This window comes from Scheffersomyces stipitis, chromosome 6, assembly GCF_000209165.1.
Source record: "Scheffersomyces stipitis CBS 6054 chromosome 6, complete sequence".
NCBI classification, from domain to species: Eukaryota; Fungi; Ascomycota; class Pichiomycetes; order Serinales; family Debaryomycetaceae; genus Scheffersomyces; species Scheffersomyces stipitis.
The window spans coordinates 1,100,993-1,121,147 of record NC_009046.1 but is presented as its reverse complement, the minus strand read 5'-3'; the positions used below and the strand labels follow the sequence as shown (position 1 = coordinate 1,121,147).

The 20,155-nt window shown below is 41.8% G+C and overlaps 6 protein-coding genes across 6 annotated transcripts; 2 read left to right on the top strand and 4 right to left on the bottom strand. All coding sequences in view use genetic code 12, as the record gives it.

The window, feature by feature from the left end:
• The first annotated feature begins 5,159 nt into the window (after nucleotides 1-5,159).
• CLG1 (cyclin-like protein) lies at nucleotides 5,160-7,714 on the top strand. The gene has a single exon (XM_001385870.1). The coding sequence runs from the start codon at nucleotides 5,967-5,969 to the stop codon at nucleotides 7,248-7,250; it is 1,284 nt and encodes a 427-aa protein (XP_001385907.2). The 5' UTR covers nucleotides 5,160-5,966; the 3' UTR covers nucleotides 7,251-7,714.
• Nucleotides 7,715-8,023: 309 nt separating this feature from the next.
• MTR1 (Predicted mutarotase) lies at nucleotides 8,024-8,467 on the bottom strand (the record flags this gene model as incomplete). Its single annotated transcript, XM_001385531.1, has 1 exon — nucleotides 8,024-8,467. One exon carries the CDS (start codon nucleotides 8,465-8,467, stop codon nucleotides 8,024-8,026), a length of 444 nt encoding a protein of 147 aa, XP_001385568.1.
• A 211-nt stretch (nucleotides 8,468-8,678) lies between these two features.
• Nucleotides 8,679-9,251, top strand: PICST_32971 (predicted protein; the record flags this gene model as incomplete). The annotated part of the gene is made up of 2 exons (XM_001385869.1): nucleotides 8,679-8,681; nucleotides 8,826-9,251. 2 exons carry the CDS (start codon nucleotides 8,679-8,681, stop codon nucleotides 9,249-9,251), a joined length of 429 nt encoding a protein of 142 aa, XP_001385906.1.
• Nucleotides 9,252-9,358: 107 nt separating this feature from the next.
• PICST_68134 (predicted protein) lies at nucleotides 9,359-10,305 on the bottom strand. The gene has a single exon (XM_001385530.1). The coding sequence runs from the start codon at nucleotides 10,234-10,236 to the stop codon at nucleotides 9,574-9,576; it is 663 nt and encodes a 220-aa protein (XP_001385567.1). The 5' UTR covers nucleotides 10,237-10,305; the 3' UTR covers nucleotides 9,359-9,573.
• A 942-nt stretch (nucleotides 10,306-11,247) lies between these two features.
• Nucleotides 11,248-14,368, bottom strand: NAF2.2 (Zn_clus Fungal Zn(2)-Cys(6) binuclear cluster domain; the record flags this gene model as incomplete). Its single annotated transcript, XM_001385529.1, has 4 exons — nucleotides 13,624-14,368; nucleotides 13,334-13,527; nucleotides 12,496-13,171; nucleotides 11,248-12,441 (listed from the first exon to the last, which is right to left on the bottom strand). The coding sequence occupies exons 1-4, from the start codon at nucleotides 14,023-14,025 to the stop codon at nucleotides 11,248-11,250; spliced, it is 2,466 nt and encodes an 821-aa protein (XP_001385566.2). The 5' UTR covers nucleotides 14,026-14,368.
• Nucleotides 14,369-17,212: 2,844 nt separating this feature from the next.
• Nucleotides 17,213-19,603, bottom strand: PICST_32968 (predicted protein; the record flags this gene model as incomplete). Its single annotated transcript, XM_001385528.1, has 1 exon — nucleotides 17,213-19,603. The coding sequence occupies one exon, from the start codon at nucleotides 19,601-19,603 to the stop codon at nucleotides 17,213-17,215; it is 2,391 nt and encodes a 796-aa protein (XP_001385565.2).
• Nucleotides 19,604-20,155: the final 552 nt, after the last annotated feature.

The following is a 20,155-nucleotide window of genomic DNA, read 5'->3' as shown; positions in this document are numbered from 1 at the left end:
TGTCTGGAGAGGAAGAGGCCGATGAGCTGTACGAATCAGGTGTTCCTTCCCTGATATTCACTGTATCTTGGAAGATGTCAGAAGGGTTGAATGGGCTCTTGCTCAAATTAATTGCTTCTGGATACAACATATCCATTTTGTTCAGCAATGGAGCACCCAAGAGATTGTCATTGAACTTATTTTGATGGCTTTGAGCAACTGGCCATGTTTCAGCATTCACAACAGCCTGTGATTCTAAGTCAACTACCTTATTCCTCAAAACAGCTATTTCATGATTCTTGTCAGCAAGCTCAGAATTTTGTTCAATGACTTGGATGTTCAAGGCACCAGTGGCAGACTCATACTTGGAGTGAGAAGCTTGTAGATCAGATTCTAAACCAGCAATCTTGTTGTTGAGACTGCTGATCTGGTTATCTCTTTGAGATAATTGGGCATTCATCTTTTCGATCTGAGAGTTCTTTTGTTTCAATTGATCGTTGATAAAGCCGAACTGTACTTCATTTTCCATTGCCACTGTTTCTTTTGAGTTCTGGAATTGCAAATTGATAGACTTGAGTTCTTCTTTAGTCTGTTCCAATTCTTGGCGAAGAGAAGCTATTTCAGAATTCTTCTCGTTGATTTGAAGTTGTAATGTTTGACTGAGTTGTTGTTCGGTTACAAGGTTGGTCTTCAATTGTTCTATAATACTACTCTGCTCGTCCAATTGCTCCATCAAGGATGAGATTTTGGTTTCATTATCAGCAATAGTGTTCTTCAATTCAGTGATTGAAATCTCGCAGTTCTCGATGGTAGCCGTTAAAGATCTGATGACTTCTTCTTTTTCTTCAAGTGTAGAGTTCAACAATGTAATGGTAGATTCCTTACCTTGTAGTTCAGCAGTAAGTTCTTCCATCTTTTTATTAACACTGTCGATGTCATTTCTCAAAGTAGAAGTTTTCTCATTGCCTTCTGAAAGTTCACTTTGAAGGCTACCGAGTTGTACTTCCAATTGATCCTTCTGTTCTTGAAGTATGCGCAAGTCAGTGACAAGCTGTTCTTTGTCGGATCTAACTGATTTCAAAGAAGATTGCAACTCTTCTATTTCTGAAACCTTTGCATTTCTTTCTTCCTCAACAGCAAGTTTCTGTTGTTGAGCCGTGTCCAAGTCAAGTGACAATGTTTGTAACTTTGACAATGCTTCTTCTAATTGAGATTGATTAGACTCTCTAAGGGCTTGTTCCTTTTCATATTCTGACTTCAAGGTAGAATTATTCATAGAAGATAATTCCAACTCATCTCTAATTTGTTTCATCTGAACATGAAGGTTCTGGTTTTGCTGATCTAAGTCGGACATGTTATCACGAATAGCCAGAATTTTAGTCTTAAATTGACCATAGTCTTCTTTGAAAGCCTTCATGCTGTCTTTTATGTCAGTGACAATGGCTCTCTGTTGTTCAATTAATTGATCATTGCCGTCATTGATCTTTCTCAATTGTTCAATCTTTGAGCGAAGCTGGACGATTTGCGAGTCGCTCTCAATGAGAGTTAACTCGTTGTTGGATTCTGGTAATTGGGCAGTCAACTGCTGCACAAGCTCTCTTACATCTCCCTTCAACTGTTCATTGTCCAGTTCAAGCTCTTGGATAGTCTTCTTCAAGTTGGCAATCTGAACAGCATTGAAGTCGAGAATCAACTCTCTCTGTTCTTTGAAGGCAGGACCGTTTCTTTGCACCGGAGAAGAGAACACAAATGAATTACTGGAAGGTGGAGTAGTTGGCGATCTCAACAGTTTAGTAGCTAAAAGGGGCCTCCTCAATTTTGGTACCAACTTCAACTTTGCTGGGCTATTCAATTTCTTACGAGATGCAAACAGCATTCTGATGGGAGATTGAGACGAAGCAGTTGGCATGGCGTAATGAGGATACTTCTTAGATGTTTGTTGAGGACTCTTAAAGGGAGACGACAAAGTGAAGCTGCTTACAAGGTCAGCAATATTGTGTAGAGTCGATTTGGCCAAAGATTCATCACCATACTTGTCCAAGTGCAAGATGATATGGGTGTTATGGATCGTTTCTTCCTTCTTGAAGATCAAATTGGTAATTAAGTTAGAAGAACGACCAGTCAACGACTTCTTGGTCAATAATTGGGTGATTGAAGAGATATTCAGGTTGGCGAATCTGTTCGAGTGAGAAGGAGAGCTGGCAATATTGCTCGATTCAACCTGGAACTTCTCGTTTCCCATGAGATCGATATACGTCATTCTCTTGTTGTTATAGGAAAAAGTGACAATTAAGCACGATCTGGAGGACTTGTCGTTGAACGCTGTTCTCGAAGTAGACCTCTTTGAGAAGATATGGGCAAGTGCATCCTGGCCCTTCTTCAAACAGTCCACTTTCTCCTTCCTCAAGTGGTTTTCAAAAGATTGCAAATACTTGACTTTGGAGACTGTTCCTCCTAATAAGTCCCCAATGTGCTTGTTTGCAGTTAATTCAAAAGCTGTGATGAACGAGATGGTCTTAGAGTTGGCCAACTGTGCAACTTTCGCATTAAGGACTCTCTTTAACGTAGTAGTCTTACCACTTGCGGTTGGTCCCATGAAGATAAAACAAGAAGACTCGTCGCTATCGATCATCTGGCGGAACTCGTTGATACATGAGCCATTGTAGATTTTCGTGAAGTCATACTGTTTGTCTTGAAACTCAATGGTGGTGTCAGACAAAATCTGAAATAAAGGAGTTGCAGCCGTTTGTTCGGGAGTTGCAGCCAGACTCGATCCAAGTGGGCCACTGGCCTTGACTTGGAGATACAACGGGATGGTAGACATTTCCAGTTGGGTAGAAGGGAGTTGCCAGTATAGTCCTGAGTCCTGCGATGGCTCTGTTTAGGAATCATATCGTAAACATCTCTGGTTTTATGGATTCTGGAATATGTTGGTCTTCGAGCAGTGTTTACAAGATTGCCTAATCGGGGTAGTGCTTATTGTTGCAAAATATGGTAGCGCGCATTCGTCTAAGTCTGATGGTGGTGTTGGTAGAGATGTACTTGTAGTGGGGATGTTAGCGTGAGGATGTTAACGTGGGGACGATAGAGTAGGTGTATGGTTTGGTAGTTGGAATTGGTGAACTGTTATTGCACAGGTGGAGCTACGTAAAAAGAGGACTATTTGGTTAAAGTGTGTGTATTGGTGATTTGGTGTAGAAGTTAGCTGCGAAAAGTTTGGTAGATTTGGTAGACGAGAAATTAGTGTTTGTTTTCGAATGTACAGAGGAAGAGAATTTGTTGGCGAAACGAGTCAAAGAGTGAAGAGAGAGAATGAACGATAGAAAGAAAGACTAAAGAAAATATTCGTTTACTCAATTCTACATTATTACTGCAAGTGGTATATGTGGTATATGTGAAGGAGAAAAAGTGATGGAAAGGCACCAAAAGAGACAATACCGATTGAATTGTGCGAGTTTTGAATTCTCTGGTATCCAGGCGCTGGGACTAGAGAGAAGTGACTTTGTGGCCAGGAACAGAGCTCGGTTTCGACCGCAATACCACAGAGTTTGTCAAAGCAGAAGTATGCTCGTGTACTGGCCAGAGATATTCAAGATCGGTATCAAAATGCGGGGCATCAAGGACCAACACACTTGAAGGGCCAGACTCAGAAGAGGAAGTGGCAATTGGAGGAAGTGGCAATTGTAGTGAGGTGGGAGAAGGTGACAAGCTCCATATTTAAGAGTAGTACGACAGCTTGAGTTTTTAGTAAGAGAATGCGGAGCAGGAGCAGGGCAATTGGTAGCATGGACAGGAGACAGAATAGGCCAACATTTCCAATTAGGCTACTCGATTAGGCAAGTGGGTATCAAACGGTCAAGAAATCGAGTGGCACAAAAGGAGTGTCACAGGACTGATCTGTAAATGAAGTTAGGCTGAAAGGAGAAAGAAGGGAGACAAATAGGGAGAGAGATAGGGAGAGAGATAGGAGAAAGATGGGAGAAGCGAGGTGGAGCAGATATAGACAGATAGAGCAGATATTGAGATACCAAAAAAAAAGAGAGACAGATACGGAGTTGGAAATAGAAGATTAATAGGACAAGAACAGAAGGAATACGATATAGCAGCACCTCCTGACTACCGTAGCCCGAAATAAACCCAGCCACTCGTCCAGGAATAATAACTAATAGTTTTAGACTGAAATTAACTGGAAGGTCTAATGAGGCTGCGGGAAGAATTTTTTTCTCTCGCCAATTTGCAATCAGAAAGAGATCAGCCGGAGAAAGGGCCAGATGCCACAAATTGTTGCACCAAATAGCCACCACAAAAGTTGTGTTTCTGATCCTGATAAGCGCCAAGGCTGTGTAAGTTGCGAACTCAAAGTCTTCCAGATAAAGATTAGAAGTCAGGGAGGGTCGCCAGGAAAGAGCCTGGTCAGTAGGCTCGTGGAGGCTGGAGCCGCTTTCCCAGACGACGTCAGTAGACCGCTACAAAATAGTGGCACGAGCCGAGTCTCCGCCCTTGGGAGAGCTGAAGCTGCGAAGCTTTTTTAGTGCTAAAACCCGTACGAGTAAATGCGATGGCCACAAACGGGGCCTGTACTGGAAACAGAAATGGCGATGCAGATAGTAACAAGGAGCTGTGAAATAGGAGTAAATGTGTAGAGCTCCTTACAAAGCCCTGGGGGGAGCAGCAGGGCAGCAGTATCGTCCAGAGCCAGTATGACTCAGTAGTAGCAGCTGGTTAAGTGGGAAGGCCAGCTGAGACTGAAGATTTGGGAGGGCTATAAGGAGAGCGATCTGGGAAACGCCCCGAGTCTCGCTAATATTTCCGCCTGCTACCGCTAGCTACCGCGGGCTACCCACCATCTCTTCCGCGTCACCCAGATTTTCCGTGCCAGTCATACTCGGCCACCACGAGGATAGCCACTAATTCTGTGACCTCTGCAACCCCCCCGCGCGTGTGTGTACCGGAAAAAAGAAAAAAACCACCAGCAAATCGTCAAAAACCATCAACAAACCGCTTGCGCCTGCACGCAGCAGCGGTCCAGACCTCGTTTTGGTGCTGGTGTGGGTCGTGTGCGCGCCGAATACGAATTGTCAGACCCGAAAAAAAAAATTCAGGCTCGTACTCAGAGTCAAAATTTTTATGGTGATTCGAGTGGTTTTCAAATGTTTTTTGGATTCTTTTCTTTAGGCCATAAAACCCATTCAAACCCAGCAACTTCTTTTGGATCCCTCTGACCTCACCTCAGATCAGAACCGGTATTGACACAAGACAATACCACTGACAGGGAACAAGAAAGTAGCACAAAAAACAAACCCAAACCTCTAACAAACGGTTTACAAAAAGCGGGCTCCTCCCTTCTCCTGATTGTAGTGCTACCATTACAAATCAGAGTATAGCCCCGTCGCACCTGCCAGGTCCACCAAACAAACCCAGCGGTAGTAGGGTCTTCTCCTTGAAAAGATCTTGAATCGACATCTGGTTGCATTAGCTTGTAACTAGAACATAAGACATTAGCTTTTTCAAATCGAAATCGCACTGCTACGCTTAATAAATTTCTAGGAATTACAAACTTACCTGGCAATTTTAACTGAGATTCCTCAGATTAATTTGAATCAAGTTAATCAGTAGTTGCATATTCTTTCTGGGATAGCATCTCAGCGTGATACATCAAATAACCACAGTTTATTCTGCGCTTGTGTTGTGACTAATCGTTTTTGCTAGCTGTGCCTAATTTTAAGAAAAGCACACAGCTGATTCCTCACCTTACTATAGTCCTGGTCCTGTGTTCTGAAGTATCTTCTACGCTTCAACAGTCTCAATTAACATTTCTTGTTAGTCTTTTGGTGTTTGTTTCTGGATATCTATCCTTATTTCACCCGTTTGCAAACCACAACGACCTTTTCACTAAGTCGTCGTTATACTTTCAATCTTCATTTTTTAATCTCATTTCACTCATAACCTGAGTCAATTATCAAAATCTTATCACTATAAATCTCAAAATGTACCAAGTTCATTCTCAACAGCAACAGCCACTCAACTATTACCACCATAACTTGGGAACGGCTGGCCACAGAGCCACCTCTTCCTACAGCTTCTTGCCCCTGTACGCTACACCAAACTCGTACTGCCAGCCGCCCGTCGGCCAGGCTGCTTGCCATAACCACTCAAGATCAATGTACTCTACATACCAGGCACCTTACTTACAACAGCCCATTATGGTTGGCGGCTCTTCAATGCCACATATCGTCAATCCGGGTCCAGTTTCTTATGGAATTCCGACTCCCTCGGCTTCTGTTCATGCTCCCGCTCCTGTTGCTGGAGCTGTGGAAGAACAGCCTCAAGTAAATGGCGGTATTAATCCTGTTTTGGAGTACGACTTGAACAACATGTCTACCTTTTTGAGCTGGTGTGCATTTGGAATGTTGAAACAACAGCGGAATCCTACAAAAGAATTCGAAGGCTTGGTTGTTTCTGTTCTCTTTGCAACAAGATTACCCAAATCTACCATTATTATTGCTTTAGAGTATATGAACCAGAGATTCTCATCCAAGAAGAGTTTAGAACATTCCAACTTGAACGAACATGAGATCTTCATTTACTTGATCGTAGCCCTCATCCTTGCCAACAAGTTCAACGACGACAATACGTTTACTAACAAGTCATGGTGTGGCGCCACAGGCTTACAGTTGCTGTTGTTGAACAAGTACGAAAAAACCTGGCTCGAGGAATGTAAATGGAGCTTGAACGTAGTCAACTTTGAGTCTAACATCTTAACTTTGGAAGAATGTTGGAAGACTTGGTTGGAAAAGTACGGAAAGCCGGAAGCTTTGCACGCAGGTGCTGTTCCTGTTTCCGAACCTTCCCCCGTAGTGGCTTCTCCATCTTCAACTTATTATCCAACGTCTTCACCCATGTTGTCTCACCAGTACTCGCACAATTCGTTATCAAGTATTCCTTCTTCGCCAGTGTATCAAAACGAAAGCAAATACTACTATCCCTCTTCACCAGTCGTGACGTCTCCTGTGAAGTATGGCCACGAATCTGCTATGATGTGGTCTGGTAGTCAGCAGCATCCATCGTCTACCAACATCTGGAGCTACGCACAGCCAAATGTGTATGCTCCTTCCAACATTAACAACGATCCTGCTATTCAATACGTGGGCAATGCCGTTCCTCACCACCATCCTCTAGCATTCCAAGCACCTAACAGTGGCGTATTCTTGTCTCATCATCCAAACAGTTTTGTGGGATACGCCAACCCATACTTCCTAGCTTCTTGTTAAGCTTCTTGTCAAGACTTTTTAGTTAAGACGATAATTGGGCTTGGTTTGCTACGTTAGACTCACATTGGCCATTCTGCTCCACAGATCATAGACTTATACACCCAGTTCAAAGTTTTTGTGTCCAACCCAAGTCCATTTGTTATCTTTACAAAGCAGCAGTAAAGAGAAATTATAATACAATGATTCATCTGCTGCACAATCTTTTCGCTCCTCATAAAACTTATAAAATTGCAAAAAAAAGTCATACTCGTTATCTTCCTCCTAATCATTTTTGTACGATGTTCTTTTTTTCAGCATGCTTTCTTTCAAGGAATAGAGTCCTTAAAGCAAACCTAAGGTCGGTTTAACAAAATTCCTCATATAGACATAATTTCGCACGTCTAGTCTCTCATATTGTCAATGTAGTTAAAATTGATGTTATTCTTTTTTACTTTTTTTTTAGAATACACATTTGTTTGGTTTAATATTTTAGTAAAGTGTAGTTGGAAGTGTCAGCCGAAGTGACATGATAATAGAGGACTGGTCTCTAGTAGTAAATTCTTCGATAATCGCGTATTAGCTATGAATTCTAGTAATATAATGGTAACAGCATACAAAATTTCAGCAGAAATCTCTCCGTATAATACTTCCACTAGATTTAATAGTATACTTATCTACAACAGTTCTACTGGGAACAATCAATGCAGTTAGAACACTTTGAACGGTTTTATTACTTCAACTTCTGTCATAGCAGAATTCTTATTGTACATTGTTTAGTATACTGCTCTATATGACTATTCCTTAACTTCAAATTCTCCATCCTCTTCTTCTTCGTCATCTTCTCTAACAACTCCATTTTCAGCATCCAATTCCTTTGCGGCCTTAGCAAAGTCAATTACTTTACGTCTGGTTCTTCTTCCGGTTGTGATAATGTTGGCTGTATCAATCTCAGCCAAGTCATCTTCTACATCCTCTTCGTTTTCCAAGTTGTTTTCGTCAAATTCGCCATCTTCTTCTTCCTCATCATCTTCAGCAGCTTCTTTAGTTTCTGAGTCTTTTGGAACGTCATCGTCGTATTGTCTTCTTCTTCTCTTCTTGTGCTTCTTCTTGTCCTTCTCTTCACTGGTTCTCTTGTTAGTGCCTTCTTCTTCTTCAACTTCCTTTTCTTCTATTTGTTCTTTTTCCTTTACTTCCTCAGCCTTTGGCTCAACTACAGCCTCTTTCTTTTCTTCAGACATAGCAATGGGTCTATTTCGTGTGTTTTGCAATTGTAGAAAAAGCGGAGTGAAATTTCAATTTGGTTCTTGTAGCTTTTGGAATCTTGGCTGGAGAAGTCGTGCTCAGACTAATATCACCAACTTGGTTTGTAGACTTTAATAGAGAAGAGTTTGAAGTAATGGAATAGTTATGAAATATAAATATAGAGATTTATTGTAATTCAGATATAAAATGGTATGCATGATTCCGTTTTGCTTTTATGATGTTTGAATGGGAAAATTCTTGGCTCTTCTGGTGAATTTTGAACTTGTTTCAGTTTTGTTTTAGAATTTTTCAGTCTACAATATCATAATGTTGTTCGATACTAACTATTTCTAGTCGTCATTGCCCATTACCAAAACGACCAAGATGTCGGATTTGATACATTATCGTCTCAAAATATCGACGATAGACAACCGCTTTTTTATAGGATCACTTTTAGCTTTTGATAAACACTTGAATTTGGTACTTTCAGATACTGAAGAAACAAGAATCACTAAGAAGTCTATTGTTTCGATGAAGAAAAGTGCTGGCTCGGACGGCAAACACGATCCTACATTTGATAAGAGATCTTTGGGTTTGATAATCTTGCGAGGTGAGCAGATTGTCTCATTGAGCATAGAGAGCCCTCCACCATTGGATCCAAAGAAAAGATTGGGCTTAGAAAGAGGTAAGGGTATCTCCAAACCATTAAAGACTCCAGTTAGTGTCAAAGCACGAGTGCCAGCTATAAGGAAACCTCAGGGAGGCTTCAGACGTCAGTAAATACCGAATAGTATAGATCAGATATAGGGCATACTAAAATGCTTGTATGTCAGTATTCTATAAGGGTATACATCACTCTAGGAGAATATACTCTATGAGTATTCGATAGATCTTATGATTTATACTATTATGTACCATAGTTAAATATATGTATTACTAAATTACAACACCAGAATCTAAGGTCAACACAGCCATTGAATTACAAATCTTGCTTGTTTATTTGTGCTATTCTACGCTGCTGTGTCTAACAACAGTTGAGTAGTCTGTCTAACAGTATTCTGTCTAACAGATCGTTAACAGTGATTTCTGTCTAACAGTCTGTCTAACAACAGTTGGAGTTATTCTTACTCCTCTTTTCCTGTGGAGCAGGAGTCAACGAGATGGTAGGACCGCCGGTCGTAGGCTTGTTGGAGCCACCGTCGTTAGTGTCCAACTGGTGCTTGGAGATCATCTCGTAGATGTTCTTCAATAACTGGTGAAACGACAAGTCGACGTTGTCGGAACTCAATGCAGATGCCTCAGTGAAAAGCAAATTGTTCTCGTTGGCAAAGTTTCTTGCTTCCTCTGTAGGAACAGCTCGCAAGTGGTCCAAGTCTGACTTGTTCCCTACGAGTTCGATGACGATGTTGGCGTCCGCATGTTCTTTCAACTCCTTCAACCATCTGGAAACTGACTCGTATGTTTCGGTTTTGGCGATGTCGTACACAATAAGGGCTCCAACAGCACCTCTATAGTAGGCTGAAGTGATGGCTCTGTATCTCTCTTGTCCAGCCGTGTCCCAAATCTGGGCCTTGACTCGTTTACCGTCGATTTCCAACGTTCTTGTGGCAAATTCGACTCCAATAGTAGAACGGGATTCCAAGTTGAACTCGTCACGGGTGAAACGTGACAATAAGTTGGACTTTCCTACGCCAGAGTCGCCGATCAAGACGATCTTGTACAAGTACTCGTAGTCGTAGGAGTAGTCGTCGGTATTATCGGCCATAGTGTCGTGAGTATATGAGCTATCTAACTGATGTTACGAGTCGTCGCTATTTGAATACGAGGGTAATTTATTTGTGTATGTTGTTGATTGCTGTCCTCTGAAAAAGACGACTCCAAAATTGTTTTTGGAGAAACACTACGCTGGAAACGAGAGATGCGCGAAAGGTCACTAAATGGCGGGACTTGTGAAGCAGTAGTGAGAAAATAGCGAGAATAAATAGTGAGAAAATAGAGAGACGTCACCAGTCCGCAGCAGAGAATAGTGAGGAAAATAACGACTGAAGGACAAGTAAAAATGGAACTGAGATGCCGAGGCAAATCAGATCAAACCGGTTCAGCAAAAGTATCCAGATACAATCTATTTATAAGCATCAGACAGTAGTACGATACTATACGAGCCATAAAAATTAAGAGTATAATTATAGACTGGTGAAGCGGCAGTGCTCCTATCTCTACGGTAATTTAGACAGAGATAGAGAAACGGAGCTGGCCCTGCAAAAATAAGTTTTTACTGAGCATTGGCGTCTGCGCACGACTCAGCGCGTAATCTCTGATAATTTGATTTGGGCGCCTAGCCGTTTTGTGCGTCTGCCACTGACAGCTTCCGATTTCTTAGCATCTTGCCGCTTATTTTCTGTAGTGAACAGATGGATGCAAAATATTGCCTTCACTGGTGACACCAGCAGATCTGCGACATCGCCATGGATTGAGCACGGCTTTCTCTGCCAGTACTGCTCTACGACGAGCTTCAATTTATTGAAAATTCAGGTGGTATTGCAATTTTGGTGCTAGAATCTATTCTGAATCACTGCATTGCTTCACCATATAGATACAACTATACCCTAAGCTGTCAGACAGGTACTGTAGCATATGTCTTACTAATATAAACCAACATTCTTCATCACTATTACAAATTGTAATTCCAAATCCTCTACTCTACTTCAATCTTGTCACCAGAAACTCCACCGAGCTTCACTTCATATATTACATCGTGAATCGTAAACTTCTTAAACTAACTACCTTTCATCATAGCTGCCATGATGTTGAAATCGTCTCTCAAAAGACCACTCTGCTGAAGCGTCAGGAAATCTACTTCTGCTTCAATACATTCGTGGCCCTGAGTGGATGGATCTTCGCCATTCTGGAGAAGCCTTGGATAGTTCTCTACCTTGATGTAGGTCTTAAGAAACGACTTAATCGGCACTTCCTTGAGTCCAATGACCTTATTGAACTCTTGTCTCGTTCCCTCAATATCGGTGATTGAATCTCTCCAGGCGCGGGAATCTTTGATAGGGAACTTTTCCTTTGCTACTTGTTCATACACCACATACCTGTACAACAAACCAACACGAATCTGCAAAAACGTGACCAATCTGATCAAGTACGACGACATGTTCTTCAACTCAGGCAAAATTTGGCCATACAACTCCCAAGGCAACACGTTCGTTTTTGGGTGTTCCAAGTATTCGAAGAATATGTCTACATCCTTGATCACTACAAAGACATCTAACATGAGCGGACTGTCGAAGTCACGCAAGAAGAAGAACTTGACTTGGGGAAAAATGGCATAGAGTGACTTCTTCAACACCTTGTAGAACAAATAGAGCACCTTTTCCAACGGATCGGAGGCAGGCGTGATCACTGTTAGCCGCGAAGGAAAGAATCTGACCCACCTGTAGATCATGTCAAACAACAACTCCTGCTGTTTGTCGATGTCTGAAAAATTGTCGTATATAGCAGGAATATACTTGTTGATACAGTCGTCGGTGAAGTCGATCAAATCAACAAGTTTCTCCTCAACAAATCGCAACTTCTCAACAGGAGCTAGGTTATTGCTGAGTACGTAATTTTTGACTCTGTTGATGACTGGTCTGATCAACTCACTAAAGTTGTTCAAGACAGACTGGAATTCAATTAAAAGAGCTGGATCATATCCCGGCAAGTACACCGATCTGGCGATGTTCTTCATCAACTTGAGATGCGTTGTAATGATTATACCTATGTCGCCTTTACGTTTCAACGTCAAGTTGATGTTGTACGACAAAATGCTGAAAAGTCCGTCTCTGAAACAGTTGGAACTATTAAGTGTAGCCTCTGGATCGTAGATTGACATCAAACTAAGAATGTACGAGACACTTGAGCACAAATCTGGGTCCTCATTCTTGTTCAAGAAGTAACGCATGTCCTTGATAACTCTAGCGTAGTGCTTGATAGACTTGACTATGGCTACGTTCTTGGCTTTCGTCTTGTCTACTAGCACCGATAGCTTGTCGCCAAACTGCGATTGGTGGGATTCATCCCACGGCAATTCAGACGAAGTCGTAGAAGAGCCTTGAGGAGGCAAATGTTTCTTGTACGAGTCGGAGTTGATGAAACAGTTTGTGATGAGGTAGTTTGTCGTTAAATTGATCAAGCAACTGAACATCATCTCGGATGTATACGATCTATATATAAACGAGTTCAACCACACGTAGTACAAGTGGCGGATCTGCGGCAATGGGCAAGTTCCGTTATCGATAGACGGACCCAAGATCCCAACGACCTCCAAGAGCTTCTCTTGGTAGTCGATTTGCTCTCCATTAATAACAGTGAATGTAGTATTCGACCTGATTGCATTTGGCAAAGCTGAGGCGTACGGAGCTGGAGTTACTCGTGATGGAGGTATAGTCGATACGTTGGAAAATGCTACATAGCTGTCGGGATTCAAGGCTGCTGGGTTTGAGAAGTCGATCGAGTTCTCTGACATAGTGAACGAAGAGGCCGAATTAGAGAAGTCAACGGCCGTAGGATCTACCATCATCATGTTGTCCGCATACCCATCTCTGAGGAACGAACTATTATTACCATTAATGTTGTTATTTATGTTGTTCATGTTATTAATGTTGACACCGACATTGTTGAAGTTGTTAACGTTATTGTTATTAGAGTCGTCGTTACTGCCAAAGTTAATGCCGTTAATATTATTATTATTGATGGAGTAGACGGGATAGATAATGGGCACCTCGTCGTTAATGGAGTTGTTCAACAAATTGTCGAAGTTCTGGGTGATGGACTGCTGCTGGAAATTAAACATGCTATTGAGAGAATCGGCCGAGTACTCGAACTCGTTGCCTTCAAATCCAGTGCCTGTCACAACGGACTCTGGAGCATTTATGGACCCTGCGCCCGACCCGGTGCCTGAGTGAGGAATGGAAGGCGTTGCGAACGACGCAGCCTTCTTTGGAACTACGACCGTTGTTGCCTTATTAGGAGCCGAAAGTGATTTCGTCTTCGGTTTAGATTTCTTGACGTTCTGTGAAGCAGCGCCGGACATTGAGCCGTGGGCGGAGGACGTAGTCGAAGAATACGACGAGCTTGCTCCATCGGCATCGCGTTCATGGCCGCTCACCGAAGTAGTTAGTTCATCAAAGTCCTGGGCTAGTTTGGCTTGTCGGAGTTCATTGAGCTGCTCTTCCGTGTAGTCCAAGTAACCACACTTGACTTTATGTTTGATACAGTTGGAGCATGCCGGAAGGTTTTCGGTACACTTGACTCTTCTCTTTTTACAGTTGGGACAGCCGAGTTTGGAATTTTTGTGTTTTCGTCTACGGATGAGATGTTTCTCGGCCGCAGCAGCTGCGAGGCTACTTTGAGTTATGCTGGAAGTAGAGTTCGCTGAAGCGTTTTCTAGCTCGTTCCGCTGAACTGGGTTTTCGTTGCTATCTTCGCTATTGATGCTATCGGGACTATTGGACAAAGCCTCTTGAGCGAGGGGCGTCGTACTTGACTGCGACAGTATCGGAGAGACCATCGCTATTTGTGGAAAAGAATTAGAGAATTGAGCTCTGTGCCCCTAGTATTAGAATGTAAAGAAAGCGGGCAGCGGCTCTTTTGACTATTTAAACCGGAATTTATGAAGTAATAATTTTTTCGGACCAAGTCTGTCAACGCAGGCACTAAACTGTAGGCGGGAAATTTGTGAGACGAAGACTTGACTATTGCTAAGAAATGCAAATTGGAGATGTCAGAAGCAAGATAAATTATTTTTACACCTCATTCAAATTATCACGAAATCTGAAAAGGACAAAATGGTTTAGACTAGAGCAATAAAGAGCATGAATACAGGAATAGAGCCGGCCAGATAGACCAGGTTGCTCTAACACGGATTGGAAACTAAATGCTCGGGGAGAATCACAATTAGAGCGGACAGGGTTCGGAAAAAAGACTGAATCTGACAAACGATGATGTAATGGGGTAGCGACACAAGACCAGTATCCTACAGACGGAAGCGGAATCGAGGTTGCTGGCGAATTTCCGCGTGGAGGCCGTCGAGAATGTGTCACGAGTTAGACGACGAAAGGGACAAGGACCAAGAGGGCAGCGGGAGCTACGATGCAAAATTGATGGAGAATACGCAAAGCGGCGGGTATACAAAGACTGCGGCTGTCCGATTTCAGGGACGAGACGGCGGCTCTATATAGCAATTCGATTTCAACTGTGTGGCTGCTGGGGTTGAGCTCGAGACTGCCGCTACGCTAGAAAGCCTCTGCTGGGGATATTGCAGTATTAGAGATAGAGATAGTGTGGTTTGGGGAGCTGCATTGGAGCTATTTTTTGCAAAATGCCTTGCCATTACTCTCGCCAATTCTAGCGCCAGATAGACTCGCGTAAGAAGCTGATCAAATAGACTTATGTCACAAAATTACGACGTGGGTGCATGATGTTAGCAAAGACCACTAAAGACAACTACAGAGGCACGGGGATTATTTCTACGGTTTCCGAAATATTTTCCTAGCCCTGTGCTTCGACTCTAGAATGTGTAGCCTAGACTATCAGTGGTTTGGCCGTGGGAAATAAATCTCCACGGTCGATCCCTGGAGTAACTGAATTATTCTCAAGCGCCAATCTGACTCTATTTTCGCCGTTACCTGCTCTTGGTTTGTGGCCATTACGTGCTGCTGGGTATTGCCTTGATTTGAAGTTTATTTTTCCCATATGTCACAGCTGCTGGATTGGGAAGTTGCATTGCAGGCTTAAGCACCCCTAGCAATAAGTGTAGGCTGGAATGTGCATCTGCAAACGAGAGGATTTAGTCGGTTCTGGACGCGCTAACAGTTTTAGTAGCCATCGTTAAGATAGGAACAATTAGTGGGTCGCTACCAGGTAAGCTCTCCGTAGCTATTCTGCTGGCATTTGCCGCCGTATGCTGGTCCGTCAATTGGCACTCTGTTCTTTGTGCTACGGGCCCCTGTGTTCTCTTCCTTGGCAGTTGATTGTATCAGCCCTTCTTTATCTCAGTCCTACAAAATTCATCAGGGGCCACAAGATCGCTACCCCCCACAAAAAGCCTTAATCGCACGCCCAAAATAGTCAGTGCCAAATATTATAATTGTACGAATCTAAATTATTTAGTGATAGTGGCTCCCTTCCATCGGCAATATCAAGATGTGACCCAATGGCGCCGGAGCAATAACAATTGAGCATTTCGATGTCTGCGATCGCCGCTTAGGTTCTTGATCGTGACTTTATTTGCTGATAGCGTTTTGTGCTTTGATCTCTTTCTCAGCTCAAACTTCAATTGAGCTACACTATTCTAACTGCTCCTGTCTGTTTGCCAATTGTCCAGTGGCAATCGTTTCCGACCATTCTCTGCGTAACAGCATCCTCTCGGCTGGCATTGTCGCTCTCAGGATAGCCGGCTGGCCTTGGCCTATCGAATCTATGAATCTACGCTTCAATTGCGTGAACCAGCCACAAAACCATGCAGCGCCAATACCTTGTAGATAAGATGGGGCTGCGATTTCCATACAATTGGTTCGGTACATACAAATCGGTCTGCGCTATGCCTCTGCCAATAGTCACGGCTCGGCAATTAGCTGTTTCTCCACACTCGCGATAGTGGCTAGAACTGCAACCACCAGTATATTTCTGGAGTTGTGAATTACGAAGGTCGTAAAAACGCCGTTGTGTTCCTGCTCACTCGTAAATCCAACCACCAATGAAGGCTTCCCCTACCTTTGCTCAGGGAAAGGGTGCGTATCTGCAACAAAACCAAGACATGAGAGTGGAATGCTAAATATCAAAAGGGTTCCATTGCTTCCCATGTTGGCAACGAAACCAGGTAGACCCCCGTGGTATTCTAAATACGCCTTCCAGAATAGCGTTCTTGACACTTCTTGAAATGTGGGACTCTTCGAAGATAAGCTAATTTCAATGCGTGGACGTCGAATTTTGATTCCAGAATACGTCGCTTAGTGTTCTAGAAATAATCCACTCACTTCTTGGGAGCAGCTGAGAATTGGGAGGAGGTATAGAGTGGTTTTTGGATTGCTACGAACCGCAATTGCCTGTCCAGTCTTGGATTATTGCTCGCATCATCAAGAATTCGACAGCCGCCCATCTTTCCATGTTCACCACAAATTCCCAGTTATCTACTTTGTCTACATTTCTGTCTCTCTTACTGAACAGTATGGCTTAGTTTGCTGGATGACACGACAAACATGATGCGCCGTAGACTTTTTTGACACACGAAGCTGATTTAATAAATATTTAATTAATAATGTCTGTAGCTTAATCGGTCCAACGGTAAATCAGTATTTTCACAGAACGCCTAATCATCAACGTTGAACAAAGCCACCTTTTTAGAAGCATGTATATAATACTCTAGATTGGGGTTATCAACAAGTTCTCCAACACACACAAATTTTCTAGCAGTTCTTTCTTAAGCCGCTACTCAAAATTTCGTGAATTCACTCGTACAACTCGGGAAACTAACACAAAAGAATTCACCTTCCAGCAGCAACAAGTTCATAAGCCCCGCTGTCCCCATTTTGCAATCATTTTCAAGCTCCGGAGTAGAATGAGCAATGGCAGACGCAAATGTTGATCTCCTTAGCAATTCTCCAAATAAACTAATCGCTACACAAACAGATCGCTATGAATAGATTACTTGCTACTACTTGAAGGCACCGATACTTGGTGCCTAGTCTATACTATTTCTAAAGTGCAAAGTACTTTTCATTCAAGTCGTCGTAGAAATTGTCCACGTCGCTCAACTTCTCTTGGACTTTTTCGACGGGACTCTCTTCAGGAGATATCTTCTTTTTTGATTTGGAGCCACTGCGTTTCCTGACATTTTTGATGTTTTCTCTATGTTCCACCTCAATCTCATGATGAATGGATTCCATTAATTGGACATTGGTGGACGTCACAGAAGGTTGTCGAGAGATACTTATGGTGGAAGCCGGTTCGCTCATTATTGCACTTAGTCTTCTATTCCTCGTGTTGTGCAAGTTGACTATGAGATTGTAAATTTCTGTATTAGTGAACAAATTCTGAAGTCGTCTTTTGAAAATGATGTCAGTGCTGATCTCGGCAATTCGTAATGGATCGTTGTCACCGAAAAATAACCTGTTTTGAGGATTGAGCTGCAAATCGAGGAATGGTGCACTGTCTGGATTCACAAATAGCGAATTATCGCCAGAACGAAATAAATCTTCATATTCTTGACTAAGTTTCTTCGTCAATATCAGAGAAAAATTATCTTCGAATATAGTGTAGTAGTTTATCGGTGCAGAACTTCCCATAGTGGTTGTAAATGGAAGAGAAACAGGCACGCTTCTTCCAGTATCAGGCGGTGAAGCAGTAGTGGACGATGAGAACGAGCTAGATCCGTCCATACTACCAAATCTCTTGTTATCGTTGGCAGTTTCAAACCCGCTTTGAGATATATTATTCATATGAAAGTTTATGATAGGATCTATCGAGTCTTTCTTGAACACATTATTATACGATTTGTCCGAATTTTTAGACATGAAATGGTCGTAATGTCCTTGGTTGTAGTAGTAGAGCATCTTGGCACCGAATCTTTGTTGTATATTATCAAAGATAACATTCGTCTTTGTGAACTGCACTACATTAGGCAAATGTATGTAATGATAGAGCCTTATTTTTGTTTTTTTGAAAGCTTTTATCATGACTTCATTGATGTTAGCCTGGATAATTTGTGGTGACAATTCTTGTTTCAATCTTTGGTCCCCAAAAAAGATCAGTAATATGTTACTTCGCTTCTGAAAAAATGTACAGACTCGAACACTGTAAATAGTAATCCTAATCAAGTGATGTTGAATGGGAGTAGGAAATGATGACATTTCCTGTGGGGTTACTATTTTTGGGTCTAATTCGTAATTAGGTTCATACCATAATGACAAGCCTCCACTGAATGTATGTAAAAAGTAGAATATCACAGACGGGAAAAGGTTATCAAGGATTTTTGTTAAAGTACGGAATAAGTACATCAAGGTCTTTTCCAACGGATCGGATAGATACTCGAGCACATGAACTTTTGATGGGAGAATAATCAACCAATGCCGCAACAACTTGTAGAGTAAAATTGGATATTGGTTGATGTTATTAGTGTTATGCGATTGAATAAACAAGAGTAATTGTTGGGTGTAACTGAAGAGGTGGTTGAAATTAAATATGACATGTTGGGACGGTTGTATTCCCTGTCTATTTAGTTCATGAAGTATGTCTCTGTATTCAATTAATGTTTGGTTATATTCCAATAGGATGGTTGGGTCATATGTAGGGAAAAATATCGACTTCGAAGCAAACACTAGGAAATTGATAATCCAAGATACGTCGTTCGCACTGGTATATGACGATTCATTTGATATATTAAACAATCTGAGAAATCGAGCGTTTGACTGTTTGAAGTTAGACAAGATGTCATTGAATATGCCTATGACACCTTTTGAAAATGTAACTGATTGGTTCAAGTCAGCATCTTCATAGATGGATATTTTGTTCATAAAAGACAGCACAATGATCGCGATGGTTACATTATAATCCTTTCTGGAAAGCATTGTTCTTAGCTTATGGATGGCAATGCCGTAGTACTTTGCAGATATCTTGATGAGAAAGTTTCTAAATTGCTGGTAATTTTGAATTTGTTGTGGATCATTAGATCCAAAATTACTGAATGCTTTTAAGCAGTTTGAGCGCATGTAGTAAGCTGTGAGGGCTAGTACAGCATTAATTACAAGAATTGAGTCTGAATTAAAAGTTCTGAAATTCAACCGATTAAGTAATTGCTTCTCCATTAGATCCATCGATCGGGCATACTTGCTGGACCCAAATTGCAGACTCGAATTTGAGTTCAGTGAAGTATTCGATGAATTTGAGGCTGGATCTGACGGAAGTCCTGATCTGGTGGGGTTTTCCGGCCGACTAGAAAATGACTTGGAACTGAAATGTTTGTATCGCAATAGATTGAATGTTGTCGGTAGATGAATTGCATTGTATATAGCACGATGAGATGGTGGCCCTGTCGTGGGTAGGTCGTTGGAAGCACTGTCTGCTTTCTTCCTAGGATTATATGTTGACATAGTCTAGCATTATCAATTTTGTGGGGCTTAGCTGGGGGGAACCTTTTCAGCGCCTGTGATCTGTTGAATAAATAAATATATAAATAAAGGAATGAATGGAAGGGCTACTCAATTGTAGTCGTTAGTTGATAAACGTTAGGTTTGAATAATTCAAAAGGAAGATATATAAAGTTTGGAAACAAAACGAAGAACAATATAATATTATAACAAAGTCCGCAAATGAAGCCTACATGCAAAACGTAATAGAAGGATTATCACAAGACAAACGCAACCTAAAAGTTAAACTATCAGCTGTTGAATGTATTTCAAGGCATAGCCGTATATCAAAAACTGAAAGAAAACGGTTATATATATAACAGAAAAAGTTCCGACAATAAATTCTGAATTCGAATAGTGGAGCTTAGGATATAGAACAGTTTGTGACCATCCCATAGATTGGAAACAATAAACTGTACATGTTTCGTATGCAAACCTACATGATTCATCTGTATCATACAGACATGCGTTCAGCTTAAACATATTATAGTATTAGGTGCAAGGGATGTATTTACG